The 18,276-nt window shown below is 49.8% G+C and overlaps 3 protein-coding genes across 4 annotated transcripts in view; 2 read left to right on the top strand and 1 right to left on the bottom strand.

Moving 5' to 3' along the window:
- NUMB (NUMB endocytic adaptor protein) overlaps positions 1 to 2,351 on the bottom strand; it is a 96,162-nt gene extending 93,811 nt beyond the window's left edge. Inside the window, exon 1 of one of the 2 annotated variants that reach the window (XM_056344921.1) lies at positions 2,239 to 2,351. The gene's annotated coding sequence lies outside the window, so the exon portion shown is untranslated. Of the gene's footprint in view, positions 1 to 1,127; positions 1,264 to 2,238 lie in introns of those variants that run through there. The other variant, XM_056344922.1, reaches the window with a different exon arrangement.
- Positions 2,352 to 9,626: 7,275 nt separating this feature from the next.
- RIOX1 (ribosomal oxygenase 1) lies at positions 9,627 to 11,717 on the top strand. The gene has a single exon (XM_056347380.1). It carries the CDS (start codon positions 9,772 to 9,774, stop codon positions 11,677 to 11,679), a length of 1,908 nt encoding a protein of 635 aa, XP_056203355.1. The 5' UTR covers positions 9,627 to 9,771; the 3' UTR covers positions 11,680 to 11,717.
- A 5,225-nt stretch (positions 11,718 to 16,942) lies between these two features.
- LOC130152408 (acyl-coenzyme A thioesterase 6-like) lies at positions 16,943 to 18,276 on the top strand (the record flags this gene model as incomplete). The annotated part of the gene is made up of 1 exon (XM_056345945.1): positions 16,943 to 18,276. A coding segment is annotated over one exon (606 nt), but the record flags the coding sequence as incomplete, so codon positions are not given.

The following is an 18,276-nucleotide window of genomic DNA, read 5'->3' on the forward strand; positions in this document are numbered from 1 at the left end:
ATCCCACCATGCTCATTATGGTAGGAAAGAAAGGTACTTACAGATGTTGGAAAGGTACCAAGCAGCTGTATCAAACTACAAAATGTAATACCTTGAAGTCTTGCAAATTTTAAGAGCCCAGCATAGCTTGTTGGGTTTTTTTCTTCCTAAACACATAATGCTGTCAGCTACTAATACAAAATCAGAGGGTTTCACAACGCCAGAGTGAGAAGATAAAAAAACTCGTCTACTCTGCCTAGTTTACATGCACGTTCAGTCTCCACACGTTTAAGAGAAGTAATAAATGCAGGAAAGTAATTCCCAGGCTGAAAAATAAATTTTCTGCTAATAAGGATTTAAATAGCTGATTTGAATTGCATTTCATATGTACACTTCCAGAAAAAAATTCTTTGATGTGTTATGTTTAGAGTTCTGTAAATCAAGAGTTTTCACCGAGTCTTAAAACCAACACCTTACTCAATTACAGACTGAGAAGAGTTTACTGTAGGATAACTCAGGTTATCAAAAGAGTTTACGAATCACAGGCAAGGATGAACACATCTCAAATTCATTTTTTTTGGACTTCATTCACATTATTTTTTATTTCTTCTGGAAGATTTCTGCTAAGGGAAAAAAAGCTGTGTTTCCACAGAGAATTGCCAAGAGATGAAGAAATGGAAAACACACACTGATGAGCAGAGAAACAATACTGTTTCTCTATGGTAACTATTAACTTCTCCATAATCATAAAGACCGTTTTAGCAGTAACCATAGATCAATAAGTCAAATAGAACTGATGAGTCAGAAATCCATTTAAATATTTACACTTTTTGCTACAAGCCATACCTAGAGTTATATTGTAGCCAAACAGAATGACTGTGCCTTCCATTTTACCCACTCTCCTCACTCAGGAGCAGGTCTGGAGAGGCAGGCAGATTAAAAAAACAACAAACATTACCACAATAAGGCAAAGCAAAACCCCTTAAACGGTACAATCATTGGTAACAGTTCTAAGTATCTCCCACTCCGGACAGCTGAATTAAGAAACCTTGACAACAACCTTGAAAACACTGTTGGCACACAGAAATCAACTCAAAAGCTCCCTTATAATTTCATAAACCATTAATGAGTAGGTTACATAAACGTACTGGATGGAAGGAGTTGCAGACCGGAGCTGCTGCAAGACATTAACTCCCCTCCGAGGGATGCATCATTTCATTCTTGAAGACTCTTCATCTCCGTGAGTGCAATAAAAGGAGTTAAGCGCATTCCAAACAGAAGCTGCCTTTTAACCCTTCATTACCAACTGAAAACCGAGCGAGACGACGCTGGGGCGGCCCGCGCTCACCCGGGCACACCGCAGCCCCCCGCCTCGCACGCTGTTGCTCATCAATCCCCCCTGCGTGCCGCAGGACGAGCTGAGCCCGGCCGTCTGTTCCTTTGTGCAGCCTGGCGGGCTGCTGCACACGCAGAAAGGGACCGGCCAAGCCACGAACCGGGTGAAAAGCGACGCGTTTGGCTGCTGACGGGGGCCCTTTTCCTTGCAGCTCCCGCTGCGAGACTGGGTCGTCAGCGCCCCCGCCTCGGCGCCTCGTCCCGACACCTCCCAAACTTCACAGCGCCCCAGCCCCGGCGGAGACAAGGCGGAGGACTTCGGGGAAGCCCAAACTTCCCGGAGCCCCGACTCGCCCCCGCGGCCGCACGCAGGGGCGGCAGGCGATACAAAGCGCCGCGCACGGCGACAGGCAGCCCGGGAGCGGCCGCGCTGGAGGGATCCTCTGACGGAAACCTGGCCGGGATTCAAGGCCTAAGAGAGACCGCAGGCACAGGCAGCCCCAGGAGAGAGAGACCAGGAAGCGGCAGCGCCCCGGGGGTCGCTCCCCCGGGCCTGAGGCTCGGTGCTCCCCGCAGGGCCTTGCCCCCCGCCCCCGGCAGGCTCCACCTGCGACCGGGCCCCCGCCCCAGCCCAGGGATCGCGCCGGGGCCCACCCCACTGGCCCCCCTCCCCCGGGGCGGAGACCGGAGGGCGCCCCCGCCTCTCCCCCAGCCCCCGCACACACTTCCCCGGGGCACCACCGCCCCCCCCACCGCCCCCCGCCTCAGGCGTCCCCCGCCCCTCCGCGCCCGGACTCCCCCTCACCCCGCGGGGCTCGCACGACCCCGCCACACCCGCCCACCTCCGGCCCCCCTGCCGCGGCGAAGGCTCTAGCCTGGCCTAGCCTAGCTTAACCTAGCCCGGCTCGGCCCGGCCGCGCTCACCTGCTGCCCGCAGCCTCCTCCCTCCAGCGCCTCCTCAGCCGCCCCTCGCCACCGAGCAGCGCCGCCGCCGCCGCCGCTTCCCCCCCCGCCCCCCCGCAACTGCTCCCGCCCCCGCCACGCCCATCCCGGCGGCCCATTGGCCACCCTCCCCGCCGCCCGGCCTTTGGATTGCTGCGAGGAGCTGCTCGTCAAAGCCCCGACCCCGCCTCTCTCCGCCCACGGGTCCCGAGTGTTTTATTCACGCCGGGGTTTTGGCTCTTTTGCTTCCGCTCCCGATTGGCTGAAGCAGTGGGAGCAGAGTGCCAGGATAGGTTGTCAGAGGTGCCAGCTCCGGCAACGGGCCCGCCTCCCTACTCGGGTTAGGCTGCGTTGGCGCGGCGAAGAGTTGGGTTGCGCGGTGGGAAGGCGGGCGGCTGTTACCTGGGCCGCGGCCGCTGGCCCTCCCTGAGGGGTCAGGGCAGAAACTCGCCCGTCGCCCGGCTCCCGGGGCCCCTCGGCCGCCATCCCGCTGACGCGCTAAGTGGGGACATGCCTTCCACAGAGCGGTTCGCCGCCAGCCTCCGGCTTGACTCTGCCGTGGGTCTGGTCCCCTCACAGCAGCGAGGCAGCTTCTGGGCAGGCGAGGCCGCAGGGCAGAGCCCCCTGCCCTGGAGGTTCCCTTCTCCGAAGCTCTGGAGCGCGGGGCGCTGGGTAGTCGGGCTCCTTGGGTGTGAAATCGGGCCCCAGGGCACCGCTGGCCGTGAGGGAGAGCTCAGGGGCAGGCACCTGCCCAAAACCTGTCACTGGCACTGCCGCTGTGGGGACATTCCCCCAGGCGGGGAGACTCCCTGGCAGCTCCTGGAGAGCCCCTCGCAGGAGAGGAGCTGCCCTGGTGTGGGCTGGTGTGTGGTGGTGTGGGTGGCATGAGGAGGCAGCTGAGGAGGATGGCTCCTACGGGCCCAGCTGTGGGGCCCAGTGACATCTTGGTTTCCCCACAATAAACCACATGTGGTAACTGACACCTTCCCCAGGGGCTGCAGTGAAATGTGCTGCTAATGCCAGCTCTCCAGAAATTGCACATGTAATGTCCTCCCTCAGCTACAGGCCAGGTTTGCAGGGAAAATGCAAGCAGGCTCCTCTCTGTCGCTTAACCTCCATGGCTGGGACCTTCTAAGATCCAAAATGTTCTCACGTTTCTTGTTTTCAGCCCAAGAAACACAAAGGTGCTTCCATTTGCAAAGCAGAGGCAGTACCAGGTGCTGAATTCAGCAGGGGTGCTACGCTTCAAAGGGAAGTTACCCAGGGGAATCCTCTGCGCGCAGCACCCATGTGACTGTGCATACGGGGCTTGGCCTGAACGCATTATCCAGAATGCATATTTCCAACAGCTGTCTCCTCTCACCAGACTTTCAAGCAGCTACTTCATCCAAAATGCAAGCCAGAACTGTTCCCAGAACATTCAGCTGGAAAAAAAAACAAAACCAAAAACGCAAACCCTTAGGAAATTGAAATGCAAAGATTACACGAGGTTTCTCTGCATCATTATCTTCTCCCTGCATGTACCATCCTCCTTATTCTTCTTTGTTTCTGAATCAAGCAAAGAGGCACAGCCACAAAAAACATGGGCCTTAATGTTAACTGGCAAACATCCAGAAAATAAAGCAACTGAAATCAGTGGGAATTTCAAAATACTGCGTGCAAAAATCGTTTCCCAGGTTCACATAGGAGGTGCTTGGGCAGAAGTATGAGCATGGCACTGACTCTGAGTTTCAGGCTGATGCCCTGACCCCCAAATCATCTCCTGTTCACAAATTAAACTAAGAAGAAGATACCATGGGGTTTTTTTCCTTACATCTTTTTGCATATCCCTCTGCTTGGAAAGCAAAACCAAAGCAGAAAGCTGCCTTCCCTCTCACAGTTGCTTCTCAATTACTTTCAGACTGCTGCTCTCAGCCAGCAGCACAACACAGTGATGTTTGAGCCAAACATGTTCCAAAATGACTAGACAGACAAGACATTTCTACCAGTCCCAAGTTTTCTGCTGATTTTATGAAAACATTCCTGACCTGGCATAGCTCTTAAAATACTGTATTCCCAGTAGCCTTGGTGTAACTCTTAATCTTATTCAGATTCTCTGGATTTCTGACAAAAAATTTTGCAAAACGTGGTGCCCTAAACCTTAATTTCTAAGGAACAATTCCTGGTTTATAATATGCTCTACTTCCAAATGGAAAGTATTTGAGGGCTAGCAAGGAAAAGGTCAGGACACACTATTGTAAATAAAGTTCTAATGTATGCTTCAGCTATGTATAACTTTTACAAATATTTCTTAGGTAATTAAATTGATTTGTTGCCATTACTGCTGCTCTGCTTGGCTGCTAACTTGGCCTCACCATATAGTCACTGGTGACCAAAGGGAAAGGGGGATGTGGTGGGAAAGGAAAAGAAGATGACCCTAGAGATCACCTAGCTGGACAAGCTGAGCATCTAGCATGGCGAACTGCACATCCACAGGGCTGTGCTGTGGGTCTGGGTCACGTTCTGTGCAGCCAATCTTCCCACAGTTTCCATGTAAGGGGAAAAATTAGTTCTCCAGGGCCTTATACTGGAAGTAAAGCTTCAAGGTGCTTTAATCCTCATGGACAACAAAGAATTGGGAGAAACTTCATAGCATTCCTAAGAAATCCAACCCAATTTCCTCCTTTCCACCTTTTCTTGGAGACTGAGAACAGGGCTCTGTGGGTAATATGCAGGATTAACGGCCATGGGTGTTCTGTTCCTGTCATGCCCACTTACTCCTGTCAGCAGTGCCTTTCTAACCAAGATCCTTCCTGTCTCAGCAGGATGGCGGGATACTACGCTATTCCCTAAGGACCTGAGAGTGTATTACACACACACTCCTGATAATGCAAACTCATTATCCTCATTGCAGATACCTGGAGGCTTAACAGTGTTCTCCCCTACTGGCTATCTAAAACAATGTCAGTGATTAAATCTCCCTTCTCTAATCACACCATAATAATATCCCTTCTAGGAACAAGCCATACTAGTATAAACACTACAACACAAGCATTTTTATGCTGCTGTAACTGTGCTTACCCAAGAGGAATTCCATCTTTTTGACAATACAGGCAAAACAGTGGGAGTTCGTGTGCGTGGATGAGCACTGAAAATGTTCAAAATTACTTCCAGAAGGTGCCATATTGTCTAGTAGTGATACAAATCTACTACGGGAAGCAAATCAGCAAATACCACACAGGCTTTCTCCTATCATGCTCTGAGCAGACCTGAACAATATGCTTGCTAAACCAAGACATCCTGTTTGCCTGATATTTCCATCTTGGTAGTGCTGCATCAGAGATGAGCAAGCAGTTTCAGAGTACTTCAGAGAACTTCAGTATAGGCAACTTTTATAGGAAATAAAAAGGTCTTTTGCAAGGCTCCTGAAAAGAAGAAACAAGAAGGAAATGTTGAATGGTGATGCTATATGTTAGCACAGCTAGGTGTTCATTTTGAAATAGTGGGCATAAATATATTTAATAAGCAAAGCTATGCAGTTGCCATCATTAATACAGAAAGGATGCAAATAGCAAGAATGCTTTAAAATCTTTCTTCCATGGAAAAGCATCACGCAAACAGCTTGTCAAGAGCCATGGGCTGTGCAGAGCAGAAGAATATTCTCTAGCACAAGACACACATACTTCTTAGGGAACCATGTTTTACAGCTTGACTATACCTTCTATCTCAACTGTCTAGATATGGTTAATCCTACAGGGCAAATACTTAATTCAGGTTCTCTTTGCTTCCATTTTAGAATGGGGATTTCCCCCACATGGCCATTTACTTCTCCTGCTGAAACGCAAGGAGACTGGAGCCTTGGAGTCTGCAGCTTTGTGTTTAGTCACTGCCTACAGAGTCACTGCAGATGGTATCTGCTCAATGTTACCAAATGCTAGATGTGTCTATTAAGAGCACAAAACCCCTCGTAAAAGTATTTCAAAATGCTTTCAAAGTACGCATGCCTCTTCAAGGGGGTGAGTAAGTTCAGTCAAGGGTCCTACTCAAACACATTCTGTAAATTCAGCTTTAACTTATGAAGTATGTATTTTAGTGTCATACAGGACAAAAGAAAATGTCTGTGCTTCCAAATCCCTCCAAAAAGATAATTGCATAGGGAGGACTGGATCTTGTAATTATTATTTTTATAAATTTGTTTCAGTTGGACTGTTCCATGGCAGGGAAGGCTTCTTTTCTCAGTGGGGCTCTGTGTACAAGATAACCAGGATTAAAGACCACAACCATTCAGTGAATAAGAAAATCCCTCAGAAGAGAGAAACAGCTGGAGAGAAGCCAAAATCTCTGCCAAGAGATGCTTCAGTGAGTGAGTGTATTCACTCTGATTAGGAGGGGCAGAGGATGGCTCTTGAGAAACAGTTCCTGAATTAGCTTTCAGTCTTGTTATCTGGCAGTGAACTTTATAGCTTTCACAACGAGGAGTAGGCTTCACAATCCAGCCCAGTGTCCTTCCAGCGATGACATACTGGATGTCACTAGACTGTAGGAGAAAGACTGTCAGCTAAGGCAACCTGTTAACAAAGGGTTGAAATGTTCTTTTTCCTTACTGTGTATTGCTTTTGGCTCAAGAACAAAACTGACAGTGCAAAAGGAAGGTTGCCAGCAAAGTAATAAAGAGGAAAGGGATTAAACCGAGTTTAACTTTCTAAAAGTGACTGGTTTACATTAATGGTTTGCCAGGAACACAGAGAAAGTACTGGGCAGTTTGCATGGTGGTGAACAACTGAGTATCCAATACGCAGATAATCGCAAAGGATTTTGCCCTTTCCATTCATTAGTGAAGACTGCTTGTAGCTTTGCAGGATCAGGCCTTACCCAAACTGCTCCTTAAACTTGAGATTTCCATTATTTGAACAGGGAACAGCAGAAGGTTAAAATATCAAATGAACCCTACATCTCTTTGAGGTGCCATTTACTTCTTTCTTTTGAAGTCACTTGTGGCTCTTTAATAAGTTGTACTCACCGCATTTTATATGTCCTCTTAAATAAAACACGTGTGGCTTTTGGCAATGCAGCTTATATGCTCATAAAATCTGAGTAACTGTGCTAAATTCTAATTAAGAAATTTAATTGAGCCTCCAGTTGCTACTCTGCCTATGTAAGCAGCAGCTGGGGACCACCTAATCATTCAGAGATCTGTGCTACTTATTTAAAGAACTGTACATGACACTGTTCTTTCTTTACAACAAATTCCCTTGAAATATTGGACAATGAATGAAAACAGCGTGTGTAGGCCTTGTGGCTATTCCTAGACAACCATCTGAGTACTCTGTAACTGATACTGAAGCTCTCTCTTTTTGCCTTAGGTCAAAACCCTTTCTTGAGTGGTGCAGAAAAATAGAAACATTCTTCATTCTTGAAAGCATTTACTATTAGAGAGGCTAAATTGTCAAAAGAAACATTTTTTTGTTATAGAGATTTCACTGCAATTATTTTCCACTGTGTTCTTCACTCTGAGACTTTGTTACACATCAAAAAAAGAAAAAAAAATTATCCAGTGTCAATCATCTGTCTATTGGTGGTAGAAAGTGACATCCATATGAAGATCAGAAAATGAGACTTTGAGTTTGCCGTACTGGTAAATATCCAGAATAGCTTTGCTGCAGTCATTACAGATATTCTGATGTAACTCAGGTCAGGCTCTGTGTACAGTGGCCAGCTTCCTCTGAGAAAGATCAGTTGCACTCCAGTAAATTAAACAGTAACACAAATAACAGCCCAGACACCCAGATTTTTCAAAGGTCTTACCCCTCCCAAGCCTATTTAGCCACGCTTATGTATAATTAAAGCATACAATAGCCTAACTGCTACCATATTTCAAAGCGCCTGCATCTCGGTTTTGTTAAGGGCCCAGTTCCGTTGAAACGGTTTCAGCTGATAAGATTATTCTGGTAAGCAGGGTTTAACCTTGGGAAAACAAAGAATGGATTAAAATAGAGAGTTCACCCTTCCCTTCTCTTCCAGTCTGCACATGCACGCACAGGCTACTTGCACTTCCCTCTTTTTAAACCCCATCCACACCAATCATCTTGCCAGAATGTCATACCCCTTCCACGCGTTTCCCACCGCAGAGCGCTGATCGGCCTCTGCCACCTGCTGGCAAAGCCAAAAACGTTCAAGACGTTAAATCGGAGGCTAAAGCGTTGCCTACGCACGTCTAAAATCGGCTCCTTTAGCTAAAAACCATCACGGTACAAACAGGACAATTTGCTGGTGCTGTTGCATTTCCCACAGCTTTGGCTGCAAAGCCTGTGCCGCCAGAAGTCTGTCAGGAAAATACCTCCAAAATGAAAATAGTTGTTACTACATACATACAAAATAGGTCTTGCCTGCTTATAGCACAGTGACAGGATGTGAGGCTGATAATGTGTTTTTAAGGCAATCAAAAAACCTTAAACTTCTATGATATCTGCATCTGTTCCAGAATTAAGACTGAACAGCTGAACTCATCCTCATTAGGCCTAATGATTTCTGCTCCTGAATGCTGGTAAAAACTGACATGTAGGTCTGGGTTGAAACCTTGGCAATGGCAAAGTTAAAAGAGGTGAAAATCTGCTTTTCAGTGTCGTGTCTTAGGCGCGGTATGCAAAGTGCCCCCCCCCCCCCCGCCCCCCCCAATGCATCTGCATAGGCCTGGTGCGTGTTAGCTGCTTATTTAACATACTGCATGAAGCCGACAGACGTTGGTGAGAGGCTAGTAACACCCGCGTGAACCAGGGCACACCTGGGTAATTGCTCCAGTTAAATGCTTTAGACCCACAGCAGTCTCCAGAGATTAAATTCTCATGCAAAATCCATTCCCATGAATTACGAGAGTCCATCAGAGATTCTTCTCACAGGAGTATTGCATAGTGAATTTCTCGTACTGAAGCTTGGTTTTGATCAGAAAAAGCATCAACACAGCCTGGCAATACAAACCCCTGAAGTTTTTCATGTGTGCCGTCAAGCTGTCTTGCTGGTCTGTCCTCCTACCCTCCGGCAAAGCTTCCTCTGGGAAGGACACTGTCCTTCTGAGAAGCTTCAGGCTTAGGAGAGAGATGGAGAGAGAATAAAGGTCTGCCCCGGTTATTAGGCTGTTAGTGGATTTGGCAAAAAACACCCGTGCTACAGGCCAGGCCTGCCTCTTGTTTTGGGGCTCGTTTGCAAGGATGTGGCCTTTGACCTGGCAAGGAAGAGGGGTGGCACAGCAGCGCTGCCTCCGTCCGGCCTGGAATTCTCTTCCTTGCACAAGAGAACCTTACGAAATAGGTTTTACCTCATCTCGCCTCACTAGGCTGCAGAGCCGTTGCGCGCTGCCCAGCAGCACGCCCGCGGGGGGCGGCTCTGAACGGACCCTCTCTGCACGTGCCGAGCGCCCTTCCAGCAGGAAGCTTTCCGGGCGGGGAACGGAGCCGCGCACATCAGTTCCTAGCGGAACCGCCTCGCCTGTACTTTTTCGTGGCGCGGGAAGGAAATAAGCCCGGCCCGTTTTAATCGCACATGGTGGCAAAATGTAAGACTTTCTGTCTTATACGGCGTCACAGCTACACACGCAGAACTCCCTTCCGCGGGCAGACGCGCGGGGCCCGTCTCCACGGAAATCCCGCGTCCGGGACGCTCCCGGGCGCACCCGCACGCACAGGCCCCGGCGGAAGCGGGGCGGCGCGAGCGGCCATGGCGGCGGGCGGCGCGGAGGAGCTGCGGCGGCGGCTGGGGCGGCTCTCGGCGCTCTCGGTGTACCGGCGGGTGGCGGGCGCCGGGCGGCTGGAGCGGCGCGGCCGCAGGAAGCCGCCGCCCGCGGGCGGCAGGCGGGCCAAGGCGCGGCCGAGGCGCGGCGAGGCGGGAGGCAGCGGCCCGCAGCCGGAGCCTCCGCCACCGCCGCAGCCACAGCCGCCGCCGAGCGCTGCCGCGCCCCCCAGCCAGGCGGAGGCGGAGGCAGAGCCGGCCAAGGCGGCGGGCGGCGGACCTGAAGCGAAGCGGAGGCGCGGCCCCGCGGCGAGCGGCTGCGGCCCGCGGCCCACGGGGGAGGGCGGCGTGGTGGGGCTGCTGCGGCGGCTGGGGCGGCTGGAGGACAGCCGGCAGCGGGCGGGCGAGCTGTTCCGCTGGCTGGTGGCCCCGGTGGCGCCGGCAGAGTTCCTGGGGCGGCACTGGGAGCAGGCGCCGCTGCTGGTGCGGCGGGGCGACCCCGGCTACTACACGGGGCTCTTCTCCACGGCCGAGTTCGACGCCGCCCTGCGAAGCGGCCGGGTGCACTTTGGGACCCACCTGGACGTGACCAGCTATGCCGACGGCGTGCGGGAGACGCACAACCCGGCCGGCCCGGCCCTGCCTGCCGTCGTCTGGGACTTCTACCAGAACGGCTGCTCCCTGCGGCTCCTCAGCCCCCAGGCCTTCTCCTCCACTGTCTGGCAGTTCCTCTCCATCCTGCAGGAGCACTTCGGCAGCATGGCGGGGGCCAACACGTACCTGACGCCGCCGGGGACACAGGGCTTTGCACCCCACTACGATGACATCGAGGCCTTTGTGCTGCAGCTGGAGGGGAAGAAGCACTGGCGTGTCTACAGCCCCCGGAAAGATGCCGAGGTGCTGCCTCGCTTCTCCAGCACAAACTTGACGCAGGCTGAGCTCGGCAAGCCCGTGCTGGAGACTGTGCTGGAGGCTGGGGACATGCTGTACTTCCCTCGTGGCTTTATCCACCAGGGTGACTGTCTCCCTGATGCACACTCGCTCCACATCACTGTGTCCTCCTACCAGAGGAACACCTGGGGGGACCTCCTGGAGAAGCTCCTCCCAGCTGCTCTGCAGATGGCTCTGGAAGAGGACGTGGAGTACCGGCAAGGGCTTCCCATGGACTACCTGGGCTACATGGGGGTTGCCAACTCAGATGTAGCTGACGCTCGCCGAACTGCCTTTATGGAGAAGGTGCAGAGCCTGATAAAGAAACTCGTGGACTATGCACCCATTGATGCAGCTGTGGATCAGAGAGCCAAGTCATTTCTTCATGACTCTCTCCCGCCGGTGCTTACGCAAAGTGAAAAGGTGCAGAGTGTGTACGGCTTCCCAGCCCGGTGGCAAGATGGAGGCCCCTGCAATGTTGATATACTTATAACAAAAGATACAGAAGTACGTCTCCTCCGCCATGGCATCATTAGATTGTGTAATGAAGAAGCAGGTGTGATGCTATATTATACGACAGAAAACTCAAGAGTGTATCACAAGGAAGAACCAAAGTTCCTCGAGCTAGATCCAGAGTATACAGATAGTATTGAATTTCTCCTGTCTTCCTATCCAAACCATGTCAGCGTGGATACCCTTCCATGTGAAACCTTGGAGGACAAGATTTCTCTAGCCACGCTCCTGTTTGAGAAGGGCATTCTGACTACAAAGAAACCTCTGGTGCAAGTGTAACTTTTATTTTTTAACAAAATAAACATACATTTGTTCTAGGAAGTGTTCTGTCTTATTCTCACCTTACACCTGTCAGGTGTGAATCAGCAGTCTGGATCACACTGCGTCTTCTAGGGGCAGAAGCACTTCGGCATGGGTGGAGAAATCAAATGTTCTGATTACAACAGGTGTCACTCTAGAAGCAATACTGCATGGCTGAGTGGCTAGAGAAGGGAAGTGCATAATTTGTTATTTTTTCCTTTCACCAACCATATTACTACACGCTAAGTAACTTCAGGAAGTTAGTGAACTTTTTTTGCAGTTTGTAATGTGTTTATAGTGTTTTAAAGCAGCCTACCCTACTACAAGAAGTACTCTCATTACTTGCAGGCAAATCCGCTGATGGTCACCATTCTGTGTGCCTGTGCTGTGGCACACTGTACATGCAGTGTGGCCCTCAGGTCTGTGCTCTGTTGCAAAGATCCCTGGGCCACGTGAAAAGCTTGGCCAACTCTTCCTAGAAGTGGAGCCCACATGCAGCTCCCACTCAGTGCCAGCGATTATGCCACATGCGTGGCTCTGCCTTTACTGAACAGTGCTGCAAGATTTTCTCATGTGAACATGAGCTACTGCATTTGAAATGCTCTGTCTCCTCTTTTTCATTCTGCTAATTTCAAGCTGTCTTAGTGATAGAATAACGTTCCCCACTAGTCTTACCACAGAAGCCCCTAGCAAGGAAATTGCTGGTCCTTTCAAGGCAAATGGGGCACTCTTAATATGGGAGTTTTCAGGCTGGGTGCAAAAAGTTTCGTATTGGGACCTAACAAGTTACATGAATACATGCCTGGCTGTGTGGGCAGTTCCCGTAAATACTGACAAGCATCAGATACACTTTTGTGCAATACTGTTTTATCATTGCAGTCAGCAGGTGACAAATATTCTGTCTTTAAAGCCTCCTGAAGCCATACCCACAAGGAGCGGGCTGTGTTATCCTGTGCTCCTCTGAGCTGCTGGGTCATCAGGGTTTTGCAAGATGGTACCAACACACACTCTTAAATTGTTTAGGATTCAAGTGCACACTATATCCTCCAAAGCCCCATACTTGCACCAGCCAGTGCACCAGCCTTCCTTTTCCGCTTCTGCCTGTATGCTTTTGATAAATCTTGGGCTGTGTAAAACTGCACATCACAAGAGCGTGCTGAGGTGCACCTGGGGCGGGGGAGGGGGGGGGGGGGCTTTGTTTTGTGAATCAATAGTGGCTGGACAGAAATGCTATTGCCACATACATCCTCTGACCCCTCTGTCTGCTTATCCTCACCAGAGGATCAATGGTCCTCATCCCGCCTTTCATGCCGCTGGCAAATAGCTCGTGCTTCAGTGGTGTGCTTCCTGGGCTGTTCCATGTGCCCACCTTGCAAGAAGTGGCACCTGCACCACAGCTGCCTGTGCCACAAGCACTTGCAATGCATTTGGCTGCATAAAGGGCAGCTGTATGGCAGGCACCTGCACCACAGCTTGCTGCATCAGTAGCTCACGCAGCTCCTTCTGCGCTGGCTGTAAGCACTGCCACGTCGTTTCAAGCATGTTAATCATATTAGTAACAAAAGACAGCACAAATTCTTAGCTTTTCCTTTCCCTGGCCCCTCTTTTCTAAGACAGCATAATACTTAAGCTGGTCTGGGGCATTCTGATAATTCCTCCTTAGTTTCTAAATCTACTGGGGAAACTGCCTGGGCTAAACACCTTGCAAATACTGCTCTTGGATTTGTGTGGGGCCAGCCAGGCACAGAGTTTCTCTTGTTCTTTCTCCAGAAAGGCATTTCTTACTGAGACCTGCTGACTGCACCAAATGTTCTGCACTAGGAGGTGCTGATACATTATGGTCTTGGTAAGAAAGGCACTCACATTCTGTAAGGAATCATTAAAAATGCTATGTATTAGAGCTAACAGTCTAAGAAGAGAATAGTATAGTGTATTGGCTCTGGCTGAGCCCCACAGCAGCCCTCCCAGTGCTGTGCTTGTACTGGTAGCCAGAAGGGTGCTGCTAACACACCGGTGTTTGGCTGCTGCTGAGCAGCGCTCGCACAGCACCAAGGCTGGCTCTCCAACATCCCCCCATCACCAGCAGGCTGGGGGTGGGCAGGGTCTTGGGAGGGGACAGAGCCAGGACAGCTGACCCAAACTGACCCAAGGGATATTCCATACCATACGACGTCTGCTCAGATACAAAAGCCAATGGAAAGGAGGAGGAAGCATTTGTTACTTATATTTGTCTTGTGGATCAACTGCTATACACACACAGAAGCCCTGCTTCCTGGGAAGTGGCCGAACGTTGCCAGCTGATGGGAAGTGGAGAATAACATCTTTTGTTTTTCCTTTGCTTTGGTGCACACAAATTTTGCTGTTGCTTCATTAAACTGTCTTTATCTAGACTCACAAGTTTGGGGTTTTTTCCATCTTATTTTCTCCCTCCCTGTTCTGCTGAGGAGGGGCGAGAGAGAGCAGCTTGGTGGGCACCTGGCATCCAGCCAAGGTCAACCCACCACACACAGGTAATCTTACATGCCTTTAGATGCTGGGAATCCTGAGCAGTGTAGCATGTAACAGGAATCCAACCCACATACATCACACCATGCAGATATGGTCCATAGCAGACAATCTTACCTTTTGGTCTTTCAAGGTATTGTAAGATATTTATATAAGGAAACAGCTCTATTTATCATGTCTACTGTCAAACATAAACAATGTTCACATGAAACATCTTGCTGCACGGTTTGATATAGGCAAGGCCATACAGGTAGTACAATCACAGGCACTGGGTGGGAGTGCCTGTGGGCTCCTCTTCCTGTAAGGAAGAGCTGGCAGTGTTCCTCCTGTGGCCTCTCAAGAAGTAGAAGCTCCAGAGGGTTGATGACCAGCCCATGTTGCTCCATCACAGCACGTGCACAAGCTGTGATAGCCTTGAGCCTATTGATAATGTGTATGCTTGTGAGAGCCCTCGTTAAATGTTCTGATGTCACACTTTATCACTGGTGATCTGGTACTGGAGAGGAAAATGTGTTCAGACAACTGGCATCGCAATCTTCTCTATACTTCTTACATATAGAAGATCTCCCTGGGATATATTCAACAGGAAAACAGAGGAGGCTTTCATCACTCCCACAGCTGCCCTTTGTTTCCCGTTTCCCTGCTCTAGAGATGGCATTTCCATGCGACCTAAAGCAGTTCAGTCAGAAATGGGCTTCCAAAATGACCTCATGGTGGTGAAGAGATTTGCAGAATGTGAGTGGAACTGTGAAGCTGCCATGCCCACAACAGGAAATTCCTGGAATTTCAGCTTAAACCTCCTCATCCAAAGGCTAGCTATAACTATTCTCAGAGTTTACTGTTGATATTCCTTTACTGGGAGGAAATGGGAAAAGTGCAAGAATACACTTGTATTATAGTCTATCTATGGGTAAAACAGTTCTGCTCCTCTAAGCGATCATACATTATCTGCCACAGGGCACTTCCTCTGCGCAGTTTTCCTGTCATCACATCTTGGACCTCACCCCTCATGATAACCCTACACAACAATCTGATCAATGGTCTGAGGATGGCTGCCAGAAGGAAAGGCACAGCTGATGCATCAGACTCAGTCCTTGACCAGTCTGTCTGTCAGAAACCTGGGTGTACCCTTGGTACTCCTACAGCTGAGTACTAGTACTTAGATCTCCTAGTGTCTGGATTCATCCTATTCACCACACATAGGTGATCTCCAGTATACTTTTTTGAGCACCCAAACTGTTGTTGTTAATTCCCTACATACATGAATTCGGGGAAAGGGGCAACCCTTTCCAAAGGAGGCCTGCGGCTTTGCCGAGCTTGGGAGAGAAGTCTGGGTATGGGGCTGCACCTGTACCTTCCCCTGGGTCCATTCCTGCAAAGATAATAACCAACAGGCCTGAAGGCAGATTGCTCCCAAGAACCTGCCCTGTGTTTGCACATGCCATTTGGAAACTGCCCCCATGGCAGCTGGATGAGGTCTTTGTCTTCTGTGCCTTGGGTTTGTCTCCCCCTCAGAAATACGTGCTCTGACTGGAGCCACCTTCTTTTTAACCACAATGCCTTGGTCATCCTGCAAGCTCCTCTGTCTGATTTATATTCAGTACAATCTTCTTTCAGAAGAACGCAGTATCCTTTTTGCTTTGGAATAATGGAGAAAAAATGGGATCAGAATTCCTTGAATTAATTAGCTGAGCTTTCATGGGAGCAGGGCATTTTTCTTTGGACCACATGAGGTGAAATCACTTTATGATTTCATATGAGGGAGTATGGATGCCAGACTGCACATATAAAGCCCAGATAAGAAAGCACATGACACTTACAGAGGGAGAGAAAAAGCAATTTTCTTGGACAAGGAAAATCTCTGGGGAGTCTACCCAGTGCCTCTGACTACTTGGTATTACAAAACGGGACCATGTAAGGGTTCCCTCACATGTCTCCAAGCAGTGCAGAAACAAAAATGTAGCTACAGGGAGCAGATCCACCATTTTTTCCAAGAGGAGCTGTGCAGGACAGGAGAGCTATGAGAAAGCAGGGCTTTATTTGCTGTCATAATCAGCCCCTCTGGGGCTTTTACAGCATCTTTTTGAAGCATACAAGGACTACTGGCTTCACAACAGCCACATGGGGCAGGGAGAGAGGGGAAGGGAGCCGGCAGTCCTACCCCTGCCAGCGCAAGAGGAGGAGGAGGCAGCTCTCCATGACAGGCTGCCCAGGCACAGGAGCCAGGACATACGACTTAAATACAATCATGATGCAGTTGAGTGGATCACAGGAGCAGCAGCAGATTGCTCCCATCTTTCGTTGCTGAGCACGGCTGTGGTCATAGCAGACAAGGTTTCTCTTGTCTAGCATTTCCACATCACTCATCCCCAATGGTGGTCCTGACCATTGACCCCTTGCCTGCTGCCCACAGCCCCTGCCCTCTTCTCACAGAAGCCATCCTTATAGCTCCCCACTACCAAAACTTTTCCACGCTAGCTCTGAATAGTTTTACTTTTCTCCTGCAACTGGTGCTCAAATGCTGTCAGTGTGTTTGCTGTGTCTTGGCTGTTGTCATAGCACTAGGGAACGTTTTTCATGGGAGTGGAAGAAATTTGTGCGTAGGAGGTGCTTGGCACTTGTCCAGAAGAAAAAACGATCATTGCTATTGCCTTCTCCATGGTGTTTTGCAAACTCCCGGCGCTACGCAGTATCCCTCTCCAGGAACCAGCTGTCGTGTTTCTCAGCTCAGTACTGATGGGGATTTCCTCCTGTCCTCCAGGTGAAGGGACCAGGGGTTGGCCTGCTCGGTTGCTCCAAAGGTGCTGATCTGTGTCTCACCATGGCCGCCTTCCTGAAGAACATCACGGCCGTTGTTTCCCTCAACGGCCCTGTGGCCGTTACGATTTACCCTCTCTGTTACAAGGATAAAACCATCCCCGCTTTGCCCATCGATGAACAACAGGTCAAAATCATTGACTCCAATCTTCTTGATTATTCCGACATCCCTGCTGATGCCTTCCAAGCCCCTGGCAACCAAAGCCTGATCCCACTAGAGAAAACTGAGGCACAGTTACTGTTCATTGTTGGGCAAGATGACCATGTTGTTAAAAGTGAGTATTACGCTACTGAAGCCTGCAAGCTTTTGCAGGCTCAAGGGAAGGAAAATTTTCAGATTCTCTCCTACCCTGGAACAGGGCACTGCTTTGACCCTCCCTTTTTCCCTTTGTACTCCATAGGAAGCCATCCCATTTTTCACAAGCGGGCAGTCCTGGGTGGGGAGCTCAGGGCTTATTCTAAAGCTCAGGCTCATTCTTGGCCACGGATCCAGGCTTTTTTCAACAGGTATTTAAATGACAACTAATGTGCAAGAAAGACGCAGCTCTTAATGACCTAACCTGGCAGATGCTTTCAGGCTTGCCAGGTCAAAACTTGTTCACAGTTGCACCCGTACAACTGCAGTATCTTCCACCGCTTTGCACATCTGTAACTCAGAAAAGAGCTGCGTTTGCCTTTTCTGGTTTTCCCTGAACTTGCTTGGGTAAGTGTCAAGAAAAGGAATGGCAAACAGGTTTGCATTAGCCATTGATAAAACTGGTCACGTGCAAAATGCACAGTTACATTTCTTAGGTGGTTTCTATTCTTCCAAATGCCTGGCAGTACTTCACATATCACTGTGGTCTCTACATGCATACCTCATCCTCAGCTTTAAAGCAATCTACTGTAAAGCAACGCCTCTCAAATGCTGATTTTGGACCAGGGTTTTCACCACTCTTGTGGTGAAAGCCTCATCGTAAACGGAAACGTCTCTGATCTCTGTGCTGCTGGAAGTGTGCAGGAATGGATGTTACAGCCAGGATGCTGGGGTGACTCCGGTTAAGCCTCAGGAAGGGTTGCTGGCCCTCTGTGCCACCTCTCTGTCCTCTCCTCAGAGGAAGTGCTCTGGCTCGTCGATACTTCTGGCCCCAAGATGTCACGCAAAAAGCCATTCTGCTAAATGTACAGCCATTGTGATCTTCTCCCACATGATGTGGAACTTTTTCAGCTTTGTTATTAGGGTGAGAATTGTAATAAAGAGACTGAGATTTGAAA

Source organism: Falco biarmicus, chromosome 7 (genome assembly GCF_023638135.1).
Source record: "Falco biarmicus isolate bFalBia1 chromosome 7, bFalBia1.pri, whole genome shotgun sequence".
NCBI classification, from domain to species: domain Eukaryota; kingdom Metazoa; phylum Chordata; class Aves; order Falconiformes; family Falconidae; genus Falco; species Falco biarmicus.